Genomic DNA, 27,145 nt, shown 5'->3' with positions numbered 1-27,145 from the left:
TTGTCTGTCTATCTGTGTTGGCACTGCGATGAGGTGGCGACTTGTCCAGGGTGTAGCCCGCCTTCCGCCCGAGTGTAGCTGGGATATGCTACGACACCACCTGCGACCCCAAAGGGACAAGCGGTAAGAAATGGATGGATGGATGGATTCTAAGAAGCCTGTAGTTCTAGTTTACAAATTGTCCAACAGAGGGACTAAAAATATGTAAGAGTGATAATATTCATTAAAAACTCTCCCTCAGACATTGTGAACTATAATGACTTGCTGAAAACCTTGTGAATTTGAATTTTGTTTTTACAAAACAAATTCCTATTATTTTATATTCATAAGATTAGGTAGTCTGTGATGACCCTGCGACGAGGTGGCGACCTGTCCAGGGTGTACGCCGCCTTCCGTCCGAATGCAGCTGAATAGTCTCCAACACCCCCCGCGACCCCAAAAGGGACAAGCGGTAAAGCGGTAGAATATGGATGGATGGATGGAAGTTTAGGTAGTTAATGTCTTGCAAGTATGGAAACAATGACAACAAAGACTCTCTGAAGTCCTTGAAGCATACAAATTAGTCAATATTTTTTCAACAATAAAGTCATGCACATGTTTCATGACTATTACATTAAGTAGGTTTGAAGTATAGTATTGATGAGTCTACAAATTTCGACATAAAAGTAAAATGTATAAGTAGAGAGAACATGACTGTTTTATGTTTTTCAGGGGGGAATTTTGCAGCATGTCCAATGGTTGAACGGAGGATGATTTCTATCAAAGTCAGTTAAAGAGGAGTCTCCAAAGGCATGCACCTTAGTCCCGAAGTAGAAGACTCTGGCATGGCTCCTGGCAGGCAGCAGAGTAAGGATTGGGTTGTATTTTTGGAAGACTGTGTGTGTGTGTGTGTGTGTGTGTGTGTGTGTGTGTTGAGGTGTGTGTGTTGGTCGCCTTGTTAGGTCTGCTCAAATGTTCCCCCCAGCAGGGCCAGTGAGGATCCAGACTGCTGGGTGGCAGGGACAGGGGGGAGAGGGGCTTTTCTCCATGGCCACCTGGAAAGCCATGTAAGACATTTTCGACACAGCCATAGAAAATCACCCAACAATAATCCGGTTCATTCTTCTCCTCTTTTATTTGCAACTTTACAAATGAACCTTTTTGAAGTGGAGAAGAGCCATCACAAGTTCCTGACAGTTGGCAACGAAATCTTCATGGCGACGATCAGAAATCTACAAAGCAGAAGAGGTCCACTCAAGTTGAGCACTCTGGATATCTCCAGGAAGTTTTGATGTCAGCTGAGGGTGAAGTGGGTCTGACGCGGGTTTTAATCTTTAGCCGTGCTACAGGCTCCAAAGCTTTGGGTGTGTGTCTGAGCCGAGATGAGTGGCGGTCGCTTCGAGTTTGATGACGGCGGCGCGTACTGTGGAGGATGGGAGGGCGGCAAGGCGCATGGCCACGGCATCTGCACCGGCCCGAAGGGTCAGGGCGAGTTCTCCGGGTCCTGGAACTATGGCTTCGAGGTAGTGGGGGTCTACACCTGGCCCAGTGGGAACACTTACGAGGGCTACTGGTCTCAGGGCAAGCGTCACGGCCTCGGGGTGGAAACCAAAGGGCACTGGATTTATAGAGGCGAATGGACACACGGCTTTAAGGGGAGGTATGGCATCCGAGTCAGTGTTGGCAGTGGGGCAAAATATGAGGGGACATGGAACAATGGCCTCCAGGACGGCTATGGAACTGAAACCTACGCAGATGGAGGTAAGGTTTGCAGCTTTATCACAACTTTGAATGCATTGTGGTGCCAAAAATGAGCCATGAAAAAGAAGTCACAATATTAGAAACACAACAATGACAAGCGCTATAGCAAAAATATAAAAATGTCAACTTAAAGGCGTGATAGTAATATCATCATGAAAAATAATATTACTGGGCATTTTGTTTATTGAAGGACAAGCTCTCAGGTTGCTTAAATGAAAGGAGTCGGTAGAAGTCGTATCAAGAAACACAAAAAAATGTACAGCAGTGAGATTCAACTGTGTGACAACAGTTCTTTCCCTCCACAGCTGACTCATCAGCTCTGAGGACAAGCGAGTGGAAGTGACAGTGGGGAGCAAAGGGGGTGTAGTGTACCAAATGTGCAGATGTAATAATAGCCCACAGCCCCCTTGCCCTTCTGGCCTCTCGGCTGCATTGCCGTCACTAATAATCCACACACATGTCAATTTTAGCATTCGACCAGACGCCCAGAGGACTTCTCAAAGGTTGGCATGAATGAGCAAAACATCAGTTCCAGAAAATCAATCCTTTACTAAAAGTCAATTCTAATTCGCTAAAAGCAGCTTAAGACTTTGACAACAGAGCGGAAAAGATATCAGCAAACTGGTAACAGAGCTTCATTAGCTCTTAAAACACATAGGGCCTGATCTTCTAAAAGGTTTGCGTTTACTAAAATATGTGTAAACTTGATAGCACATACAAAGATGATTCTTTAAGCTCCTGCGCACAGGATTGCGTCTCTTCAATGAGAAAAATAGAGAGCACAGTCGATTTAGCGTGTTTGTCTTCATGAATACGTCAAATGGATGCTGATTATCAAAACACCCACAATATTTTGAGGTGAAGATGCAAACATACCGACCTGGTAGGTCGTGAGTTCAAAGACCAAAGACTATTAACATGGGACCCATTATCTCCCTGCTTGACACTCAGCATCAAGGGTTGGAATTGTGAAGTGAATTGTACTTATATAGCGCTTTTCTCTAGTGACTCAAAGCATTTTACATAGTGAAACCCAATATCTAAGTTACATTTAAACCAGTGTGGGTGGCACTGGGAGCATGCGGGTAAGGTATGACTTGCCCAAGGACACAATGGCAGTGACAAGGATGGCAGAAGCAGGAATTGAACCTGGAACCCTCAAGTTGCTGGCACGGCCACTCTACCAACCGAGCTACAGTATGTCGCCCCAATTGGGGGTTAAATCACCAAAATTCCCGGGCGCAGCCACCGCGGCTGCTAACTGCTGCCCTCACCTCCCATGGGGTGGAACAAGGGGGTCAAATACAGAGAATAATTTCACCACACCTAATATGTGTGTGACAATCATTGGTACTTTAAATTTAACTTAATAATCATTAAGCAAGCACAGGCAATGTGACTTACCAATGCTGAACGGGTTCTGCTGGTGCTGTTTTGCATCCATATTTAACACTTTTTAAAAAGTTAAAAATGTAAAGTGCCCATGATTGTCACACACACACTAGTTGTGGCAAAATTATTCTCTGCATTTGACCCTTCACACTTGATCACTCTCTGGGAGGGGAGGGGAACTGAGCAGCAGCAGTGGCGGTGCCCGGGAATCCTTTTTGGTGATTAAAGTTATATAGTGACACAGTTACACACTAATGGCAGTGAAAAAGGAAGGGGTCGCATGTAGAGGCCGCTAGACAGAGAATCCTTTGTCCTATTTGTGTGTGTCTACATACTTTTACCCTATTGCATTGAGAGAATAAAATGTTTCTTGGGGGGACCAAGGTGTATGTGTGTATTAATGATATGTATACATTTAGCTGTAAAAATCTGCTATACAATATGTGTTTTTGGGTCCCTTTTTCCCCAGGAAGACCAATACCAAAATCACACTGTCCGATAGAATTCTACAAACGTTATGTCAGAGTACCTCAACAAAACGAAATGAAATTTTACAGTTTTTTACTGAACGGCACACCAACAATATACATTAAAATAAAGAAAGTTGGATTTACAATATTAACTATGAACAATAAAACACTGAATAACAACAACAAATGAACGTTGCTCCTCTTTTACTTCTCAGACGAGCTCCTCGATAGTTATGTATCTTATACGTGACCGTCTTTTCGATCGGCATCCAAGCGAGAGTAGAAATATTACACTAAATGTTTGCTTTATTATGGTTTGTTATGTTTATTTTGTATGTTTAGCACTTAGCAATGCTGTTGATGCTGTAGTGTTTCAATAAAGCTGCATCCGTTTTGCAGTCGGCTTGTAAAACATATTACTCATCTTTTTTGTGTTCAAGCTCAAAAATATAAGGTTGTGGATCATAATTTTTCCGTGAGAAATCGCTGTTGGTTCTGACAAAGTCTGTCTCATTCGCATAGTTGTTGACGGGGAAGGGATCTGTGGTTGTTACTTATACGTCACGGATTACGTGACTGGGTTGCTCATTAACTCTCAAAATAGCTCTGGAATCTGCGTGAGATTTTTACTATTTTGATCATATCTATGTATTCGCAAACTTTGGAAGTTTGTTGGTGTCAAAAATCAGATTTATATGATAATAGCTTTAATATAAAGGCAACTCGTTTTTCCACTCTACTGGTACTTTAAGGGGCTGGTTCAAACATTAAATTAATGCATTTTGTTGTCTGTTTTTTTTAATGGCATTTGTTCTTTCATATAGAAAATATGTCTCCTGTTTAAAAAAACATATGCGCCACATTTGCACTTGCTATTGATATATACACAATCTTAGTAGATCACATGCAAAACATCCATTAATAGTACAAAACATTTGAAAGTTTGCACACACGGGGGTGTTTGGATCTTAGTAGATCAGGCCCCTAGTCAATAATAAAGTACAGTGCTAAACCTATGCCACGTAGTGGTAGGTTTCCCTCACTGAAGGTAATCTTACTACTGAACTTATTTACTTAGAACCATTTTAACTTTGATACTTGTAAGTTAAAACTTGCTAAATTGGAGGACAAGTGGGGGGTGATTATAGGGGGGGAACAGATCCAGATCCAGATAGAGGGAGAAAACCCCATAGGGGGAACTCCTCACAGAAAGCAGGACTTAAACCGGATCTGATGGTTTATTACTTGTTAGATAATCATAGGCTCAGATAACCAGATTGTCATGTTACAGGGACTAAGTGCTTTAGACTGAGCTCATTCTAATTGAATGTTTTAGGTACTTTCCAGGGTCAGTTCACTGGTGGGATGCGGCATGGCTATGGAGTACGGCAGAGTGTCCCCTACGGCATGGCAGCAGTCGTTCGCTCCCCTCTCCGTACTTCCTTGACCTCCCTACGAAGCGAGCACAGCAATGGCACAGTCCTCCAGCAAGACATCCCTGTCATCACCACCACCAGTGCTTCCGATGAGGAGACACCTGTCGCCAATACTGCCCAGCTAGGACCATCCCGGGGAGGCTTTGCCCTCACTCTCCAGGTGGACCCAGAAGCAGTGAGACCCAAGAAGAAAGGTCTGTTTCAAAGGAGCGCTCTGTTGGGAAAACTGAAGAAATCCAACTCAAGTACTTCGCTATCAAGTCAGAAGAGCAAGATCAGCTTCCTGAGGACAGAATCGGCTTTGAGCTCCAATGTCAGCGACACCAACTCTACCATTAGTATGGGGGACGAGAGTCTGGCCGGAGCAGACGACTTCCCTCCGGTGGAGGCAGACATCGATGCCACCACCACAGAGGTCTACATGGGCGAATGGAAAAACGACAAGCGCTCAGGATATGGTATAAGCGAAAGATCTAGCGGCCTCAAGTATGAAGGCGAATGGCTGAACAACCAGAGACATGGCTACGGCTGTACCACCTTTGCAGAGGGCGGGAAAGAAGAGGGCAAGTACATGAACAACATGCTGGTGAAGGCTGTGAAGAAGAGAGTGATCCAACTGAAGGGAACCAAGATCAAGCACAAGGTGGAGCGAGCTGTCGAAGGCGCTCAGAGGGCTGCTGCCATCGCCAAGCAGAAAGGAGAGATTGCTGCTTCGAGGTAAGATCAGAATTTTAACTAATGCTTATGAACTTGTCCTTCAAATTCAGCCAATTTCACTACTGACTTGGTGTGAGAGAAAAATAATACAATTACCTTTTTTAATACTTGGTCATTTTCAAACAGTTTGCATTAGTTTTGTTTTGTTTTTCAAACTAGCAACATTGGACAGGAACATTTAACCAAATTGTTTTGGGGGCCACATTTCCAAAAATGTAATAACCAAAGTAGGGTGGGGGATGAGTTAAAGTTAAGTTAAAGTAGCAATGATTGTCACACACACCCTAGGTGTGGTGAAATTTGTCCTCTGCATTTGACCCATCCCATTGTTCACACCCTGGGAGGTGAGGGGAGCAGTGGGCAGCAGCAGTGCCCCGCCCGTGAATCATTTTTGGTGTTTTAACCCCCAATTCCAACTTGATGCTGAGGGACGGCGTGGCGCAGTGGGAGAGTGGCCGTGCGCAACCCGAGGGTCACTGGTTCAAATCCCACCTAGTACCAACCTCGTCACGTCCGTTGTGTCCTGATGGGTGCTGGTTGGCGCCTTGCATGGCAGCTCCCTCCATCAGTGTGTGAATGTGTGTGTGAATGGGTAAATGTGGAAGTAGTGTCAAAGCGCTTTGAGTACCTTGAAGGTAGAAAAGCGCTATACAAGTACAACCCATTTATCATTTAATGGGTACCATTTTTATAGTCTTTGGTATGATTCGGTCTGGGTTTGAACTCACAACCTACCAATCTCAGGGCAGACACTATAACCACTAGGCCACTGAGTAGTTTGAGTGGGGCGCTTTAACCTAGGTGGGGGGACTTACCCAAAAACAAAGTTTCGAAAATAATAACAAAAAAAACATGATTTTACTCAACCGGTAACAAATAATGCAAAAATACCACCCATTATAAAAATTATTTTGTTCATGAATACATCTCCTTGGCGACCAGCACATGCACGTCTGTGCGAGTGTAACAGAGGCCAGTTAGCTTCAAAAATAGGGCTTGCAATTGATTTGACTTGACTTTATTAATTCATGCTTGCAGTGGAGCCAAGGCCCCACTGAAAAAACAGCTGAACTTTACAATAAATATCAAACAAACAAAAATAAAAAATGAAAAGAACAGACAGTATTTTATATAAAAAACAAAAAACATAAAACATTTTCAAGGCAGCAGCAGCATGAAAACTATTAGCATTCTGGTATATGACTGTATTACTTCTTTAATTAGATAGTGACATTATACAGTTTAATTGCAGTGTGCAGGGTAGACATACTTGCGAACCTTAAGACCTTCTGATTTCTAGGGGTGGGGGGTGTGGTTGGGGGTTGGGCAGGGGGCGTGGTTGGGGACGTGGTTAAGAGGGGAGGAGTATATTTACAGCTGTTGTGTGCACAGCTGTACGCTGCACTTTCCAAAAGCCGTAGATGTTATTGTCACATATGCATGATTGATTGATTGATTGATTTATTGAAACTTTTATTAGTAGATTGCATAGTACAGTACATATTCCGTACAATTGACCACTAAATGGTAACACCGAAATAAGTTTTTCAACTTGTTTAAGTCGGGGTCCATATTAATCAATTTGTAGTACAAATATGTACTATCAGTATAATACAGTCATCACACAAGTTGATTATTTACAATCCGGGGGGTCGGACGAGGAGCTTTGGTTGATATCAGTCATCAACAATTGCATCATCAGAGAAATGGACATTGAAACAGTGTAGGTCTTACTTAGTAGGATATGTACAACGAGCAGAGAACATAGTGAGTTCAGATAGCATAAGAACAGGTATATACATTAGAAATACATTCGATTATTTACATTAGGTTATTTACAATCCGGGGAGATGGGATGTGAATGGAGGAGGATTAGTAAAGGGTTGAAGTTGCCTGGAGGTGTTGTGGTGCATGTACAGTAGATGGCAGTATTGTCCTGTTTAAGAGTGTCACATGCTGTTTACGGCAGACGAACTGTCTCACGGTAGACATAAACGTGACTGCTGTTGTTGTGTGTTGTTACTGTGCTGGGAGGACGTTAATGAAACTGCCTAACAATAAACCCACATAAGAAACCAAGAACTCGCCCTCGATCATTCTACAGTTATAACGTCATTGGGCAGGCACGCTCTTTATACCCGTCACTCAGGTCCGCACGGAGCTGGAGGGGGCGTGGCCTCCGGCTCCGCCTGAATTTCGGGAGATTTTCGGGAGAAAATTTGTCCCGGGAGGTTTTTGGGAGAGGTGCTGAATTTCGGGAGTCTCCCGGAAAATCCGGGAAGGTTGGCAAGTATGAGGATAGAGTTTTTAAGTCTCTTTGTCTTGGCTTTGGGCTCGGGTTCAGCCATCTTATGTTGGTTTCTCAATGTCCTGGCAGTGCGGCTGCCTCGTGTTGGAGGTAGCAGGTCATGCAAAGGATGTTGTATATCATGCATATTCCTGACCAGCTTCACTGCAGCCTCCTCTCTCCTGGTCTGGAGTGATGGTAGGGGTTGTGAGATGTTTCCAGCTCTCCTCGTAATGATTTTACAGACACGTTCCTGGACTCGCTCTAGCTCTGCCTGTTGTTTTTCGGAGCAGCCCACTAAGAGCACTGAGCTATATTCCAGACATGGCCTGATGAGAGTGGTGTGGATCGTAACAAGGTCGTCTGCAGGTAGTCTATGTCTCGCCATGACTGTGAGGTAGTGCAGCCGCTTGGAGGCGGTTTTTATTGCCTTCTCGATGTGCACATCTCCAGTGAGGTTTTGGTCGAGGTGGTAACCCAGGTACCTTATTGTTTCCACGGCTGGGACCTCCTGTCCTCCCAACATCAGTGCAAGAGGTTGTGGTGGATTTCGGGCAAAACATATCCAGAGTTCTACCGACTTCTTCCCGTTGAGTATTATTTTTTTATTTCCTGCACATTCGTCCAGCCTTTGTGCCTCCTGGCACATGGTTGTGTCTGACATGATGCTTGATATGGGGATCACTCTCAATAGCCCGATGTCGTCTGCATATCCAACATCAAGGGTGTCCTCAAACACAGCATCCCAGGTGGCCATGTAAAAGGAGGAAGACATATTGGGAGACAACACCCCCTTGTGGCACCCCAGATGTAACTTCGATCCAGGGGCTATGAGCTCCATTTGCCACCACTCTCTGTCTCCTTCCTGAGATGTAACTATGGAGCCAGGCTGTCAGATATGGGCACAGTCCTAGGTCCAATATGTTTTGCATCAGGATCCCATCTGTGAGATTGTGCTTTTAGCTCAGAAGTCAGCAAGCATGCCTGTCAGACATGTGACATGGGTTCGCGCCCCGCTCTAAACTGTGGGTAAACACAACGCATTTGAGAGACAAAGTACACAGTCACTACACAAGGCTGAGCAATCTGTGATTGACAGATGTATAAACACCAATCACTGTATTTCGCCGTCAAAATCGGGGGCCACTGGGCCTCAGCCCAGGTAAGACCACGCATTAGAGTGGTGTTGGTGGTGGGTATTGACCCTTTACCATCAGTCTCAGTTTGTAAAATTTCTAGAGAACGAGCGTCCTCTACAGTAGACATTTGATTTTGGTCTATTTTTTTGGTCAGAGTTACAGGAGTGCTTTGTTGTTTTTAAGGACCTTTTACAAAAAAAGCTAGTCAAAGACCATCTCTACGACAGCATTCCAGTGTTTTGAAGAATATTCCACAAATATGTGAGTCTCACAAGTTTTAGAACTGAACTCGCGGGCCACCAGTTGAAGAACCCAACTGACAAAAAAGAGAGAACCTAAGATGGAACCTTAAAGCAGTGGTTCTCAACCTTTTTTCAGTGAGGTACCCCCTGTGAACATTTTTTAATTCAAGTACCCCCTAATCAGATCCAAGCATTTTTGGTTGAACAAAAGAGATAAAGAAGTAAAATACAGCACAATGTCATCAGTTTTTGATTTATTAAATTGTATAACAGTGCAAAATATTGTTCATTTGTAGTGGTCTTTCTTGAACTATTTGTAAAAAAAGATATACAAATAACTAAAAACTTGTTGAAAACTAAGCAAGTGGTTCAATTATAAATAAAGATTTCTACACATAGAAGTAATCCTCAACTTAAAGTGCCCTCTTTGTGGATTTTAATAGAGATCCATTTTGATTCATGAACTTAATTCTAAACATTTCTACACAAAAAAATAACATTTTAACATCAATATTTATGGAACATGTCCACAAAAAATCTAGCTGTCAACACTGCATTGTTGCATTTCTTTTCAAAGTTTATGAACTCACATTCATATTTTGTTGAAGTATTGTTCAATAAATGTATTTATAAAATATTTTTGAATTGTTGCTATTTTTAGAATATTTAAAAAAAATCTCACGTACCCTTTGGCATACCTTCAATACCCCCATTTGAGAACCACTGCCTTAAAGAACATGGCTGGTATAACTACAGACGTTGAACAACCAACTAATGGTTGCATCTGAAGTAAATCAGTTACAGCAACACATTAGTTAAATAAATCACATTGCGAAAAAAATAAGTAAGTGCCAAAAAGGAGAGGACCAAAAGGGGTGCCTTGAGAAACACCTCAGGTATATAAATCATAAATTTGGACCGACATGTTCTGTTTGTCTAAGCAAGGATCTGTCAATGTGTTTACAATGGTCCAAGTTCCTCTATACAACAGGAGCACTCTAATGTTTTTAGGATTTTTTTTTTCATAAATGTGTGTCTCATAAGTTTGAAATTGTACTCGGGGGTCGGTATTGTGTCATTCCCGGCCAAATTTAGGGCCACCAGTTTAGTAGACCTTCTGTAGGATGTAAGGCTAAATGCCCACGTTGGCAAGGAGACATCGTCAGCTTTAGCAAGTTTACTTTGGTTCCTGTCTTTATGCCAGGTACACTTCAGTGTACTGTTTAGTATAAAGCAGGAAAATTGTATTATGAACTTTAATTTTGCTGAAGACAGCAGCTGCTACTTATTTAATCCACTTGCCTTGTCCACTAACAATGCCAACTGACATTAATAGAAGCATTAAACAGATTGTGTTAATACACGTATTATTTTATTGTATATTTTTAACAAGGGGAAGTAGTCATTTTAAGACTTCAATACATAAACCTTTCTGAAGGAAGGTCTTTAAGACAAATAGAATTAAGGCTAAAAGAAATAGTTAAAGTTTAAGCAGATTTTTTTTTTTTACCTCAGTGACTATGTAGTCTTATTGAAAATGATCCATATTTGACCTTACAAGGTGTCTCCTTCTTCTGCACCTGAAACAATCCTGTTGTTTACAGCAGCAGGACTTCCACTGATGGACTGCAGACCACCGTCCCAGCACATAGAAATCCAAATATTTCCCTACAAGTATAAGCACTATTAAAGATTTATTGGACAGCGTTGATTGCATCATTGTTTTTCAACTCACTGACAATGTCTGTACACTGCTAAGTCACACTTGGTGACCTTTAGTTTGTCAACGTGTTTACTGCAGTGGATGATTATCTTCTTTGAAATTGAGATTGAGAGGCTTTCATTGCAATAAAGACATTTTATACTGTACTCAGTAAAGAGGCCAATACAGATGTAATGACCGCAAATATTGTGAGGCGCATTACTGACATATTAGCGCAGGGCTACAAAACTGGCTGCCCAGGAATGACACCACACCGGCCCCAAATTCATCTCAAAATTTAGGAAAGACTAACATGTTTGCAGTTTGGCGATTCTTAAAAACACTAAAGCTCTGTCATATACAGTAGATGATTTTGACTATCCATCCATCCATTTTTCTACCGCTTATTCCCTTTTTTGGTCGCTGGGGACGCTGGCGCCTATCTCAGCTACAATCGAGCAGAAGGCGGGGTACACCCTGGAGAAGTCGTCACCTCATCGCAGGGCCAACACAGATAGACAGACAACATTCACACTCACATTCACACACTAGGGCCAATTTAGTGTTGCCAATCAACCTATCCCCAGGTGCATGTCTTTGGAGGTGGGAGGAAACCGGAGTACCCGGAGGGAACCCACGCAGTCACGGGGAGAACATGCAAACTCTACACAGAAAGATCCCGAGCCTGGGATTGAACCCAAGACTGCTCAGGACCTTTGTATTGTGAGGCAGATGCACTAACCCCTCTCCCACCGTGCTGCCTGATTTTGACCAGCTTTTCTCCAATAGGTCTTTAAAAAAACAGTAGACCTCTCCTGTTGTATAGAGGAACTTGGACCACTGTAAATGCATCGTTTGGGTTTTCTTATAGGACCAGCAATTTGGTGTAGTAAAACCTTTAAGGTTTGGCAGATCCTTGCATTGACATTCTAACCCCTCGAGAATCAGCATCCTCTGCAGTGGACAATCGTGTTTTGCATAAAAGGGCTGTTTTTTTCAGCAATTTCTAACTATCGTTAAAATAAGAATAATAGTGAAGGACAAAGTCTGGCCCGTTGGTCCTAAACTTTCTGGAAATGCGACCCCCAAAACATCCCATCCCATCCATTTTCTACCGCTTGTCGTGGGGGGTGCTGGAGGCTATCTTAGCTGCATTCATACGGAAGGGGGAGTACACCCTGGACAAGTCGCTATCTCATTGCAGGGCTAACACAGACAGACAACATTCACACTCACATTCACACAATTAACGTAATCTTTTTTTGTAAATAATCGCATGAGTTACATGTTAACTTTGTTAGCCCTGCTTTAAATATATGTTTAATGTTTTTGCACAATGGCCAGTGGTGCAAATTAGACAATGATGTTGAGTGCGGACAAAAAATGATGGCCCTTGGACTAAAATGCTGAGGACCCATTCTTTCAGCACACATGAAGTTAAACGGAAAAAACTTCAATAATTATTCTTATTGTCTCGAAACTAAACGTTTATATTTTTAAATGATAAGCATACTGTATCCCTGAGTATAAAGAACGTATTTCACAAAGGCTCCTTGGTTTTGTATTCTGTAAAACCACAAACTGTTTAAAACCATTACACCGGCATGTTGTTATATATGTGGGGAGACATGACAGCTTTTCTCTTTATCTGATCTATGGGCAATAGAGACAGGGGTTAAAATACATGGCTGACATGCTTGCTGCACGGACAGCCAGACTCTGCCTCTACAGACCAGTTAGTGAATCGTTTAGCTGATGTTCAGACAGTGTGGACATTATTCTGTTGTATGTGATGGCAGACGGGCGTCTGGAGGGGTCGTGTGTGTCGGAACAGAGTGTAAATGACGCACACTCAGGGGTCCGTTGTCACGGAGGAGCCCTGACTAAATATGGACAGGCGCACTCCCGCTGTATCACAATCACAGGGGAATGCAACAGCTGATTATCTCCCACCCTCCCTCTGTTTCTCTGCCTCGTCACAGATACACACCCAAACTGTTTTCTTAAGCTCAACTGCAGTCAGTGCACGCCACCTAGAGCTGCTTCTCCTACTGTAGGTGAGGAGATATGCTGGAACAAACAGTCGTTTGAAAATAGCCACACAATTTTCCACCCAACACCAGCTCATTTCGTCACCCGCTCTAAGCTTTATGTCTGTTGCTAACAATTGCAGGTCACAGAACTAGGTCCATCTTGCGTCAGTTGTGGTGTCAAATGGTTCCATGGATATAAATATGACACACCACACAAGCAAGTACTCGGGTGATAAAGGAGTATACAGTAAATGTAAACCACCCAGCTTTAATTGTGCAGCTAGGCTTATACTGCTGATCTTTGCACTTTAGCAGCAGGTACCAACTTTTGTAAAGAAACTGAACATTGCGCTCTTAAGTGTGAGGATCATCTCGGGTATGTGTCTATCTTGGGATGTTAGAATTGAGAATGTTGATCCGGAGGAAAAATAACTCTTGGGCAATTAGATACATTGCAAAAAACTTTCAATCAACCTCAATAAGACTGTTGAAATTAACACTCAATATATAGGAAATTCAGTTTGGCAAACACTTTTAGTTATGTTCTGCAGCATGGAGTTGTCTTTTTATAGAAGCTAAGTCAATCCTTCACACTTGCTCGCCATCTTTTTGAGACACACAAAAGTTAAATAGGACCCTTCACACAGATCCAGTGGCACATGCCAGAATGACAGAATATCTCACCATCAGCAGGCTGCAGGACAACTGCAGCAGGACAGAAAACAGATGACAAACTAGGAAGCTCTTTACATTTGCATGTGATAAAAACAGTTGTAGGTTTGGGCATTATGGTTTAAAATCCACATTTCAATCTATATTGCAGCCTATTGCGATAAAATCCCAATTCGGTTTGTCCTTGTGCAAAAACTTACGGATCATGGTTTTTAGCGTTTTATTTAGCCGCTCCACCAGGCCATCCGTTTGTAAATGGTACAAGCTGGTGCGGATCGCTTTAATTCCCAATAATCCGTACAGTTTCTTTATCGTGCGTGACATAAGGGACGTGCCCTGGCCAGTCAGAATCTCTTTCGGGATTCCAACTCTGGAGATGACCCAAAACAGTGCTTGCGCCACACTCTTTGCAGAGATGGAGCGCAGGGGCACTGCTTCGGGGTAGCACGTTGCGTAATCCACAAAGCTAACACACAGCGATACCCCCGTGAGCTCGGGTGAAATGGTCCGATGAGGTCCATCCCAATTCTCTCGAATGGGACCTCCATGAGCGGCAATGGGCGCAAAGGTGCCTTCGGTGTGGCCGCCGGATTCACCAGCTGGCAGTCCGGGCAGGCAGCGCACCACCGGTGCACGTCTGCCTGGATGGCGGGCCAATAGAACCGGACCATGACCTGATTGAGTGTTTTATTATAGCCCATATGCCCAGACATGGGGTTAAAATGCGCAGCCTGGAAAACCATTTCCCAGCGGCCTGACCAACACTTTCAGCTGTGTCATCCACTCACCTGTCGCCAATCACGAAGCCGGTCCTGCCACACCCCGCTTCGCTGTAGGTGCACAGGCCACGCCCCCCACATTACCTTAAGAGGAAATTTGTCTTGTTAGACATTTGTATTTTTATGCATGCATGGACTTAAACTTCCTTTTATTGTCATTCAAATTTGAACTTTTCAGTACAGATAATATCAAAACTTTGTTGAATTAGCTTGTTGTAGTGCAGGATAAAAGAGCAATAAGGTGCAAATATAAATAAATACATTACTGTACGAAAAAATATATTGCACTTTTGCATAAACATCCATGTTTATGGATGTATGTTATATTGTCTTTATACTCCAGCGAGTTAATCCGTTTTTGGGTGGAATCTGTTACAGAACCTGGAGGTTCTGCTACGGAGGCTGCAGAACTTCTTTATAGAGACTCTTTCTACTAATCATCCATGACGGAGATTGGCCGATACCACTACTGATCACATGTATTAACTGTACATGTTTTTATTTATTTATGGTGAGTACTATTACCATTGTAATAACATCAGCTTAATATTTAATCTGGTTCCTTATTTTATTTTATTACTGTACAAACAATTTTTTGATCAAAACAAAGTCAATAGTAACCAATAGCTACACAAAAGTGAAAACTACAATCTATTACTATTTTAAATCCTTTGGTTTTTGCCCTCGAAGTCTTCGTGTTTCCAGGGAAATATTCCTAGAGTTTGTAAACATGATTTTGAGTAACTGAAAATATCTACCCAATTACTCGAGTATCAATCAAATACGGTTACTACCATTGGTATCAACACCAACGATTCATGGAGCAATCCACTGTTCGGTGATGAATTCCTTTCACCTGTTTCTTTCCACTTGCCACGTGTTTTTTTGATTAAAAGGAGAAAGTTGTCACACTCTTTTCCATATTCAATCAGTTACATTTTTTTGCATCAACACAAAGACATGCAGTATACTTAGAGAGGTTGTAGGTTGTTGTCAATACAGTCACCACAACTGCATGTTGGGTTGTGTGAGAGACAAGAACTTCAAAAGGGAAAATCTCTTAGCTCCTTTAGCAAGTTGGGCGACTTTCACAAGGTTAGACCGTCCTATTCAGGACGTTAATGTTGCCAGTATATGTTAACCTTATCTGTGTCTTTTCTTTGGTTTATTGCTGTTTCTTTTGAGTTAAGTGTTTATCCATCAACACAATTCCCATGAAAATCAGTCTCTTGCTAACCTTCAAAAAGTCATGGCCTTGGTATGCCCCCCTTGTTCACTCCCTTTAGCTTGTTTGACTGTTTTACGGCAGGTAATCCCAGCCCGTCTTGAGGTTTAGTCTAAAGTTCTGCAAAGTCTTAACAGGTTTCATCAGAGATTCACTTTACATATAATTATAAGCATAATAGAATCAATACTAACTTAGGTTTGCATGAATATTCAATAGGCATCATCAATAAATAAGCAACATTGAAATACATTCTAAGCTAAGCTTAACTGAGTATGAATATAATTAGGAATCCCAAAAAGCCTTTTAAATCTCAACACCACCCTTCTCTTACAATGTTGACACACCAACAATTGTTATTTTATCTTCTCTTTAGTCTCTTATTAATCTATTCGTTAATCCCCTGTTAATATCTGTTAACTCTCAGCTGAAACATGCTTTCATCTACACTTCTTAAACTTCACAAAGAACCTATTTCTTCTGTTGTTTAGAGATAGCTTCACGGTCAGCTCTTGGTGTGTAACTTGTTTAGCCTCATCCTTCAGTGATAATGATACCCGATAATAACACTTGCTGTTAGATAACAAGAAATTACGTTTATGTGCCGTGATGGAGATTATTATTATTTATTTAGGAAAGCGGCTCCACACGGTGCATGGAGACACATAATTAGCTGCTAGCTGCTTGATAGTTGGGGGATTAAAAATAAAAACAGTGTCAGCCAGATGGGAACAGCCTTTGTGATTTTCCATTAAAAGGAATTAATCGGCAATGGCGATCATGTACTTTTTCACAAAAATGGCTGACCGATCTGCTCATCCCTACAAAAACGAGTAAACAATAATGTTGAACAAGAAATCTTAAAGACCACAACTTTAGAAATTACATCATGATCAATGGCTGCCCTATTGTCTGCTGTCTGTGCTGTTGTCCACAAGTTGCACACATTCTCGTACACATTTGTGCATTGTTGATCGTAAACTTTCGTTTGTATATATTAACACTTTGCGCGCAACTGCGATCCATAGTGGTGATTTTTGTTGGAAAATAAGTGAAAGATGACTTATTAATTGGTGAATGAATGAACCTTTGTAATTATTTTTGGAAAGTTGCGTTTGAGGGCTGCTGGGACAAATTTGATTTACAAACATGTCAATGATTGCCCAAAAGGTGTGAGAAAAGTTTGTAGATTGGACATGGATGCGAAGATGCGCATCATTTATCTCAGCTACAGTCGGGGGGAAGGCGGTGTACACCCTGGACAAGTCGCCAACTCATCGCAGGCCACCTCATCGCAGGGCCAACACAGATAGACAGACCATTTAGTGTTGCCAATCAACCTATCCGCAGGTGCATGTCTTTGGAAGTGGGAGGAAGCCGAAGTACCCGGAGGGAACCCACGCATTCACGGGGAGAACATACAATACTTGGTTAATATTTGAGTCACGAAGAGTAAATGAAGTATTGGTGGCTTTTTTTTTTTTTTTTGAGGGGAAGAAATAAGCTCACATTGGCTCTGCTGTAAGCAGAATTTTATTTAAGTTTTTTTTACAAGTTAAAATGCATCGTCATATCAATGATTGTGAACGATGGGCAAAATTACCAAAAAAGTGCAGTTTCCCTTTAAATTTTTGTGAATTGGCGTGATCGCAACATCCTTGAGGCACTGATAAATGTCCATATGATCCACTTTTTCATACTCCTCCAAAAAATTATTAAAGAATCAAAATCTGATTTTTTAGCCAAATATGTTTAACACACAAAACATTTTACTTGGTAAAATTCTCTCTTGGTCAATGCAAGAAACAAAGGAAAATGCAAAAACTACAAGAGAGTACAGTGCCATGGGTAATAGAAGTAAGCGGTTACACAGCGAGTACACAAAGTATGTAAACAGTTTATTAAAGTGTCTCAAATGCTATTACAGATGTTTGTTGTCCTGTATGTATTCAGGGGTAATCAAAGTTTTTAATCCCATTTCATTGGGAACTGCATATTGATTTCTATTAGCAAACCCTCTTTTTTGCAGTACAAGTAAATAAAAGCCCTGACAATAATTACCAAAGCACCCACCATTCCTGGAGTCAGTCATGAAGTCTAAATGTCGCATGTAGTTGAGAGACTCTATGCCATTTGCTGTCTAATTCTTGAGCCAGTTGTTGATGTGTGACAATACAACGGCTCCTGCGAGTTAGCAGTCTATTTAAGAGCTGCATGATTATCTTGACAATGCCTTAAACAACTGCATGTGCTCCCATGGTGGCTGCTGCTACAGTACTTGAGTTTGTTTGCACTAATCAAGTATGGTGTTTACACGTGTTAATAGTTCCAGGACAATCTTGCTAGTTAGAGTTTAGAAGATTTGACGGTGACCATGTTGTCTTTGTGAATGGGTTTGGAAAGACTTTGCTGCAGACGGAAAGAAAGCTAAAGGCCTACTGAAATGTGATTTTCTTATTTAAACGGGGATAGCAGGTCCATTCTATGTGTCATACTTGATTATTTCACGATATTGCCATATTTTTGCTGAAAGGATTTAGTAGAGAACATCGACAATAAAGTTCGCAACTTTTGGTCGCTAATAAAAAAGCCTTGCCTGTACCGGAAGTAGCAGGCGATGTGCGTGTGATGTCACCGGTGTGAGGGCTCGTCACATTCTCACATTGTTTAAAATGTGAGCCACCAGCAGTAAGAGCAATTCGGACCGAGAAAACAACGATTTCCCCATTAATTTGAGCAAGGATGAAAGATTTGTGGATGAGGAAAGTTAGAGTGAAGCACTAATAAAAAAAAAACAAAAAGAAAAAAGAAAAAAAAAGGCGACAGCTCCAGGTGGCGGCAGTGGGAGAGTTTCAGATGTAATTAGACAAATTTACTAGGACAATTCTGGAAAATCCCTTTTCTGCTTATTGTGTTAATAGTATTTTAGTGAGATTATAAAGTCATACCTGAGAGTCGGCTGGCTGGGGTGAACGCCAGTGTCTCTGAGAGAAGCCGAGGAGCCAAGATCACAGCTGCCTTTTTGAGCTGCAGGATGAGGTCGCGTAATCCACTCAAGTCTTCGATAAAAGCCGACTTAATATCACAATTTTCCCATCCAAAAACTTGCTGGTTGACGTAGAGAAACATGTTCGCTTGACCGCTCTGTGTTAAAGCTTCACAACAAACAAAGAAACACCGGCTGTGTTTCGGTGCTAAAGACAGCTGCAATCCACCGCTTTCCACCAACAGCATTCTTATTTGACGTCTCCATTATTAATTAAACAAATTGCAAAAGATTCAGCAACACGCGATGAAAAGAGACGACTTTTAGCCGTAAGTGGTGCTGGGCTAATATGTCCCCTCCAACCAATAACGTCACAAACACGCATCATCATTCCGCGACGTTTTCAACAGGAAACTCCGCGGGAAATTTAAAATTGTTATTTAACTAAACCGTCCGTATTGGCGGGGAGTAGTGGGTTTCAGTAGGCCTTAAGTCATGCACACAAGCAGCAAATCCAGGACTTGACATCGAATCGACATCAAAGTTTAGTGTGATAACAAAATCGAAAAAGGTGGAGGGTTTTGTTTGTTTTTCTCCGCCGTCACCAGCATTTGAGTGACAAAAATGTTTACCAATCGGAGTTGTTGAGTTTTGTGTTTGTTCGTCTCATGCTTCAAACAGAGCATGTTTATTTAACATTAGAATAAAATAGAATAAAGTTTTATTGTCATTATTGCAATGAACAGGTTCAAAGAACAACGAATTTGGAGCAGATCCTCCTAAGGTGGATATACAATATAGTAATATAAATAGTAAAAAAAAAGATAGAGATGTATCTATGTATATGAATGCATATGAATATATATACACACATACATATAACATTATTGCACATTGTAGTCCGAAAAAATATAAAAAAAATTAAGCATTACACATGAGGACATGATGGACATATTGTGCTCACTCAGTGCCTGTTTAATACTACTATGGCTCTTGGGTAAAAGCTGTTTTTTAGTCTATTGGTGCTCGCTTTTAGCACCCTGTAACATTACAATTACCTGAACGCAGTGAGCCCTATTTTCAGTCATTCACAATCTTTGTCTTGGTCGGAGAGCGGGGCGCTATCTTTACACACACACACACAGGAAGTACATAAAAACAGCCTCCCTACTCGCCGCAAAGTAACAAAAAATTGGAAGGAAAAAATAAGATTACAGAACCAGATGTCCAGTAGTTCAGCTTGGGCATTATTGACCCATCAACACGGACGAACGAGCGAGAATGCCGTGATCATGTGATGGCAATAGACAAAAAGACAACTTCTGACCTAGTTTTTCCAACTTTAAGATGTTCAATATTTAATTAAGTTAAAGTTTTGCTTACAGAAATGAGAGCCCATTTTGTGTTTTTGTTATTTAGTCATTTAGGAAAACAAAGTAATTTACTTTCAAGTTAGAGTGTCCGCCCGGAGATCAGTAAGTTGTGAGTTCAAACCCCGGCCGAGTCATACCAAAGACAATAAAAATAGGACCTATTACCTCCCTTCTTGGCACTCAGTGTCAAGGGTTGGAACTTGGGGTTAAATCACCAAAATGATTCCTCCCAGGGGGTGAACAAGGGGTTGGGTTAAATGCAGAGGACAAATTTCGCCACACCTAATGTGTGTGTGACAATCATTGGTACTTTAACTTAATTACATTGCAATCATTTAAAATGTTACAGTAATGAGTAATACAAATTCATATCATTTCAAATGGTTACTTGCTAAATTATTATTTTATATTATGATTACATTACTTTATAAACACTATAGTTTTTTCTCGATTTCTTCAGTTTAAGAGCATGATGTAGACAAATATGTCTGCATAAAGCCAAATATTTTTGAAAGTAAATCATTGCATGTTGTTCTAACAAATTGCATCTAATTTATTTTCTGTTACACCCCCTATTGGAAGAACAAAATATTTTGCGCGCCCCCCCACACCCTTCATAAAATTGTCATAAAATTGTTGTAACTATACCTCTGGATAATATTGTAAGCTTGTTAACAATAATGGGAACAAGCTTCCTCGTCTCCCACCGCGGTTACAGTGAAGCCCAGCGCTACATATGATTCATCATGTTCTGGTACGCCAAAAAAAGCATGTTTTTCGTTTAACAGGTCACCTTATGAGTGTCCAAGTAGGAACCCACCAAGTCGCTCACGGCCCTGGCGGCTATTTTCAGTTCAGTGTGAGGTTACAATTTGTCAAGTGCCACAGATTAATCACAGTCAAGAATAAGTAACAAATCATCAAACACCTTAAATTTCAGCATTCAGATAGATTTGTGTTAAGTGTAATACATAATAATAATAATGCCAGAAATGATAGTCATATATACCATGTTTAATTCCCGTGTATGAATGATGTACTGAAATACTATCTACAGAAACACTGGCTACAGAACAAAAATAAGCATATTTCTGTTGTTTTTGTTTTCAACCTAATTTAATGTTTTGCTGTCATATTTGTTAATGTGAAATAAGTCCTTAAAGTGAAAATGATAAATATGGTAAGAAGTACAGGAGGGGTGTGACTCTACAACTCAAACACAGCAATTTCAACTGAGGTCAGTATGAACATCTTTTAACTTTGGTAGCCCAACATTTGGCAGGTCCAACAAAAGGACTCACCAGGGCAAATTTGGCCACCCCATGTCTACACCATAACCACAGTTCGGAAAGTACCTCGGTTTTAAGATCACCGGTCAGTTCATTTTCAGTAGAGTAAGGTAACAAAATGTAAAACTGAAAACTTCTCAGAGCTTGTGTCAGCGGCTTTAATTATTTAACAAAAACTGATGACATAAAAACAAGTATACATATAGCATACAGAAGGGTTATCTAACTTTAGCATTAGGAAAGTTACAGTAACTTTAGTGGCAACATATAATGCAGTGAATTCCCTTTTTTTTGTATTGACTTAAGATTCAAGCTGTGATGAAAACACAAAACACACTGTATTTTCCAGACTATAAGTGCTACTTTTTTTCCTGCGCTTTGAGCTTTGCGGCTTACAAAACAGTACGGCTAATTTATGGATTTTTCTTCGCTAACGGACATAATGTTTTGTATTCAACAAACAGTTTTTTGTAAAACACAGACACTTAAGAAGTGTGTTATTGTTTGTGCTATGGTATCATCTCGTGGACAAGTCTGCTCACTGCAGGTGCTGCAGGTTGAACGTCCACAGTACGTCCTTCCGCTTAGTGTCTTCAACCAGAAGTACAAGTGCCGTTTCGTCTTCTAGTCGTCCATAGAGTTTCTACTCAGAAGAATTCTTCATTCATCACTCCAAGCAACGTTTAAGTTTTACACTATAACTAAACCAATTCACACGTAGTAAACCGTCACATGATTGATAGTGTTTTCATGAATATTTGTACATGCTAGTGGCAATGTAATCAGGCTAGTGTTGTTAGCAAAAGCTAATATGTTAACACGTTTACAAGTGTTTCAGTTCTTTTTGTAGTGTTTCAGTTTCACAAATTCCCGAGTAAATTTACCAAGATGTCACTGTGGAATTTTTGAGTCTGTTTGGCAGATTAGAGGGCTAGCTTACGCAGCTAGCGGGTCCATGACGACTTCTGTTTGGTTTGAGAAACCGGTTTAGTTTGGAAAGAATTAAGGTGTGTAAATAAACATTTAAAAAAATATTTCTGTACAAACAACTCATTTCACAACATATATATCTGTACCTTATAATTTTGTGTTTGCGAATTATGTAGTCCAGAAAATAAAGTATTTTATTATTTATCCGAACTCAATGAAATGTTCAAAACCGGTAAGTTTCAATGTATGAAAAGAGTTACAATGTTTTTTAAATCTTAATTAGTGCTGCAACGACTGTTTAAGTGATTGAATTAATTATTAAAAATATTTAATTTGTATTCTGTTGCTTTGATTAATCGTTTAATGAGTGTTGGTAATAAAAATCACTATTTTTTTTTTAAATACGCAGACATAGTATTCACGCGGCCACTGCAATGGAGCGCATATGAGAGCAGTGGTGTGTTGGTAGCGGGATTTGTGTGGCGGAAAATTGCAGATTTATTTTATTTTTATTAACGCACATAGGTTAAAAGTACAAGTTCAATGTTGATGATGTGCATTTGTTAAAAAAAAGAATGATGGTTATGGCAAGCATCATTTCAACTATTTACTCAAATATACACATTTAGGCAATAAAGTGTGTTTTATCCAATTACTTGGTTAATTAAATAAACTAATCAATAGATTGCATGATTATTAAAATAATACAATAGGTAGCAGCATCCCTAATTTTAACTGACTTGAAATGTTTAACATAATTGGTTTATAATGTGAGTGTGAATGTTGTCTGTCTATCTGTGTTGGCCCTGCGATGAGGTGGCGACTTGTCCAGGGTGTACCCCGCCTTCCGCCCGATTGTAGCTGAGATAGGCGCCAGCGCCCCCCGCGACCCCGAAAGGGAATACGCGGTAGAAAATGGATGGATGGATGGATGGGTTTATAATAATAAGATATTTAAAATAATAAGCACACTCAAACAGATACATTTTGCAGACACACAAATGGTTGTTTGAAGTTGCAAAAAACATTATTGTTATTATATTTAAAAAAACAATTGTTGCATTATAGGTGACTTTTAATAATCTGTTTATTAAACTTGCATCAAGTCTCTCTTAAATCAACATGTTTTTCATGTTAAATCCTTACTTTTTGTTTTTTGTCGCCGTGCTCTGCAATGTTAAATATCTTTCCCTCACAGGGGTAATGTCCACATTTACAGATGGTTTGTGCTGCATTTGTCACCCTCAGGTCCACCCATGCCAAGGCCAAGTCAGAAGGAGCCGACCAGGCCGCTCAAGCCTCCAACAGCGAATCCAGCATTGCCAGACTGGTGGCCAAAGAGCTCTCACCTTCCTTTTACCAGCCAGGTCAGTGGACAATATTATTAAGTTCATTTATGCTATTTTGCAGCTGGTAACAATTGTAGTTATCCTACCATATTTCGTTAATAAAATGCATAGAGAAGGCATGTAAATGGAGAACATGTAACAGTTCATGTGTGTTTTACAATTGAAAAATAAACTGCTTAACAATTCCATAGTATTTCTCTGTACTGCAGTTCGACCCATTGGATCCTTGGCTGCGGCTCACTGCCGAGGTCATCACATTTGAATGTCTAAAAATGGAACATCGTTTTGGTCTCAGGGATTATATCAGTTTCATTGCTCGTCTGGCAACATACGCAAATACAGCGATCCAACAGCTTTGCAAGTCTTTTTTTGTTGAATTAATATGAGACTTAGTCTTTTCTTACCCTGTAACTACAGCCTGTATTTGACACAGTGAGCGAGGGAAAATATGTTTAAGAAATACATTAAAAGAAGAACAGAAAAAAAAAATTATATATATATATCCAATATAGTCAGATGTAATAATGAGGTTGTCTAACATTCTGATTCTAAGGTCCAGAGTACCTGAAAAAGAAAGCTATGCAGGAGGTCGCAGAGGGAAGTGAGAACACAGATCCCGCCGTGCACGAGCCACTGTTGGCTGAGGAGGAGCCAGTGCCCACACCACCTGAAAGCCCTCTTATTAACGAACTAGACCGCTTAATGCCTGACTCCTCCCCAGGAAGAACCCCCTCCCCAAGTCCAGGCATTGCCATCAAGGACGAAACTAACCTTCTAAGTCCTGGCAGTTGGAATGAGGACAGAGCCAGCAGAGGCAGTGGCAGTAAAGGTAGCAGTAAACCCAACAGCAGGCCCAGTAGTCGTCCCACTACACCTTCAAGTTCTGTTCCTGCTTCCAACGCACCGGAGGCGGGTAGCGGGCGCAGTCTTACTCGGACACCGAGTCGCCACAGCAGCAAGAACGAGCAGGGATCCGATCTGGAGATCAAACCATTGCAGAAATTTGATGCAGAGATAAAAACTTCAGAGGCCACGTCCCAATCTAAAAGGAACAGCTTTGTCTCCACGGACGAGGAAGAAAAGCTTCGTTTTAGCCCAATAGTAACCCGCAGAGTTGCCACCCAGTACTCCAAAGACAATGATCTCAAGCCTGAAAGAACTCCAGCAGTCCATGATCGAGAGCAATCCTTGGAGAGGAACAGGCCCTCTAGCAAAACAGAGGCAAAACCAAAACGACAACCCAGCCCAACGCCATCCCCAAATTCTGTACCCAAACCTGAACCCAAGACAGTACCCAAGCCTGTTGAAGTCAAAAGCAACAACACTAAACCTGCTTTGAAAGTGGATCCCAAAACAGAGGCCCGACTGAAGGCCACAGTGTGGAGTTCAAATAACGAAGTGACTGCAGAATCTTTGGAGCAGGAGGTAAGACAGAAAATATTCAAATTAGCATTGTTCTCATTCATTCATAACAGGTTTGTCACAATCCTAGAATTTCAGGAGCCGATACAGATATACAAAGTAATAAATACAATTTTGATATCATTATTATTATTCAATAGGACGAACAATACAACAACAAAAAAATAGACCATGTACTTTCAAATTCACTACTTTATTTCAAAGTATTTAAGATCACTGTGCTTCAACATCTTTTTGCACAGGATTAAAATCACAGTAGCAGCTGCCAAAAGGTAATTATGCATTGGAAAAACAACTGCAGTGTTTTTTTTCCCCGTAGATCGAAATAACAATTCCTTATAAAAATTCTCAAAAATACCAAAAACAGTAATTTTTTTTTTACATTAAAAAAACAGTGGTGCGCAGCCTTTAAGTACATAAAACACAAAATATATGGTGGGAGCGAGACATCAAGTAATTTGTAATGAAATAGGCTAAAAAAAACAATTAAAATGTATTCAAAGACAAATGTTTGTATTTTTAATTATGATTAGTCTTTAAGCATTAAAAAAACAATGAGATATTGTTAACATGTACACAATGTTCTTTATAAAACATGTTCACCTGTTAACCATCAGGGTTTGCTAGTTTGTGTATTCCCTGCTTTAAGGGGGGAAAGAAAAGAATCCCTGTTTTGTTGTGCCAGTAAAACTAGCAGGGTCAATAAAGTGTCAAAGTGACCAACAAATCAAATCAAATCAAATCAACTTTATTTATAAAACACATTTAAAGTAGCTAAAGTGCTGTACAATAGGCAGGTTAGAAGAAAAACGAGCGAACCTAACACAAACAGAAAAAACAAACAAAAAACGCTGCGTTTACTTTTGGGATTAACAATTAGTAACAACATTTCAGCCTTTTCTCATTACCTTATGCCTTTTTGCTGTATTTCTTTGGTTTGTTTTTTTGTAAATTGTATTTCTATAATGTGCGTAGGGCCAGAAAAAAGAGCCGTGTTCCACACATGGCCCCCAGGCCACATTTTAAACACCACTAGTTTAAATATTTCTTTGGCAAAGCAGGTGTGTATTAGATGTAACAATGCATCACTTTTAATTATAATTTGTTTATGAGCGAGTGAAAACCAAACACATCAAATCCGTATTTGAGACAGGCTTCCATGATAAAAGTAAATATATGGAAACACTGACTTATTTTTTCAACGTAACTGGCTTCGTCTTCGACAGTTCAGTTCTCACACGCTGAGAAAAATGTGTTCTACAGTTTTTGATACTAATGGTAGTGAAAAAAATCAGGTATCAAAGTAATATTAGCGCGCTAGAATCAATTTGGTACTAAAGTAGCAATATTACTGAAAATAATTATCACTACAAACAGCCAGGACAAGTCTTCTGGTTGCTTAATTTAACTTGCTTAACAACTCTCTGGCAGTTTTAGAAGGCTTCTTTTAAAAGTTCATTGAAGGTAAGCCAACCAGAGATTTTGCTTGACCTTGACGTATGGCTGGACAGTTATATGACCGTGATTTATCATCGCCATACATTTCATGTCGATAACGGTGATCAACTGTTAGGATTGTTAACTCAATCCAACATGGTGGTCAATTAGAATGTTCCCACTCATCTGGTTGTGAGATACCGCATAAGTAAACAGGATGACACAACTAGAATTAAGTCATTCTAAACGTGCAGCTGAAGGCATCGCAATAAATGTCAGCTAAAGAAGATGAGGCTATTGTTGAGAAAACAGGTAACTCAACATTGATTGGGATTCAGAATCTATTCTCATTTTTTTTAAATCATTTTTTTTTAATCAATCCAACAAAACAATACACAGCAATACCATAACAATGCAATCCAATTCCAAAACCAAACCTGAACCAGCAACACTCAGAACTGCAATAAACAGAGCAATTGAGAGGAGACACAAACACGACACAGAACAAACCACAATTAGTGAAAC

General features: G+C 40.6%; 1 protein-coding gene across 4 annotated transcripts in view; it reads left to right on the top strand.

Moving 5' to 3' along the window:
* The first annotated feature begins 940 nt into the window (after nt 1-940).
* The window catches only part of jph2 (junctophilin 2), a 36,014-nt gene continuing 9,809 nt past the window's right edge, over nt 941-27,145 (top strand). For 2 of the 4 annotated variants that reach the window (XM_061904128.1, XM_061904127.1), the window contains exons 1-4: nt 943-1,740; nt 4,939-5,755; nt 23,661-23,779; nt 24,315-25,186. In XM_061904128.1, coding sequence (XP_061760112.1) covers nt 1,362-1,740; nt 4,939-5,755; nt 23,661-23,779; nt 24,315-25,186 — 2,187 coding nt within the window. In that variant the 5' untranslated portion in view covers nt 943-1,361. Of the gene's footprint in view, nt 1,741-2,045; nt 3,482-4,938; nt 5,756-23,660; nt 23,780-24,314; nt 25,187-27,145 lie in introns of those variants that run through there. The other 2 variants (XM_061904129.1, XM_061904130.1) reach the window with 2 other exon arrangements.

This window comes from Nerophis ophidion, linkage group LG06, assembly GCF_033978795.1.
Source record: "Nerophis ophidion isolate RoL-2023_Sa linkage group LG06, RoL_Noph_v1.0, whole genome shotgun sequence".
NCBI classification, from domain to species: Eukaryota; Metazoa; Chordata; class Actinopteri; order Syngnathiformes; family Syngnathidae; genus Nerophis; species Nerophis ophidion.
The sequence above is the reverse complement of the archived record's forward strand: the minus strand, read 5'-3'. Positions and strand labels throughout refer to the sequence as shown.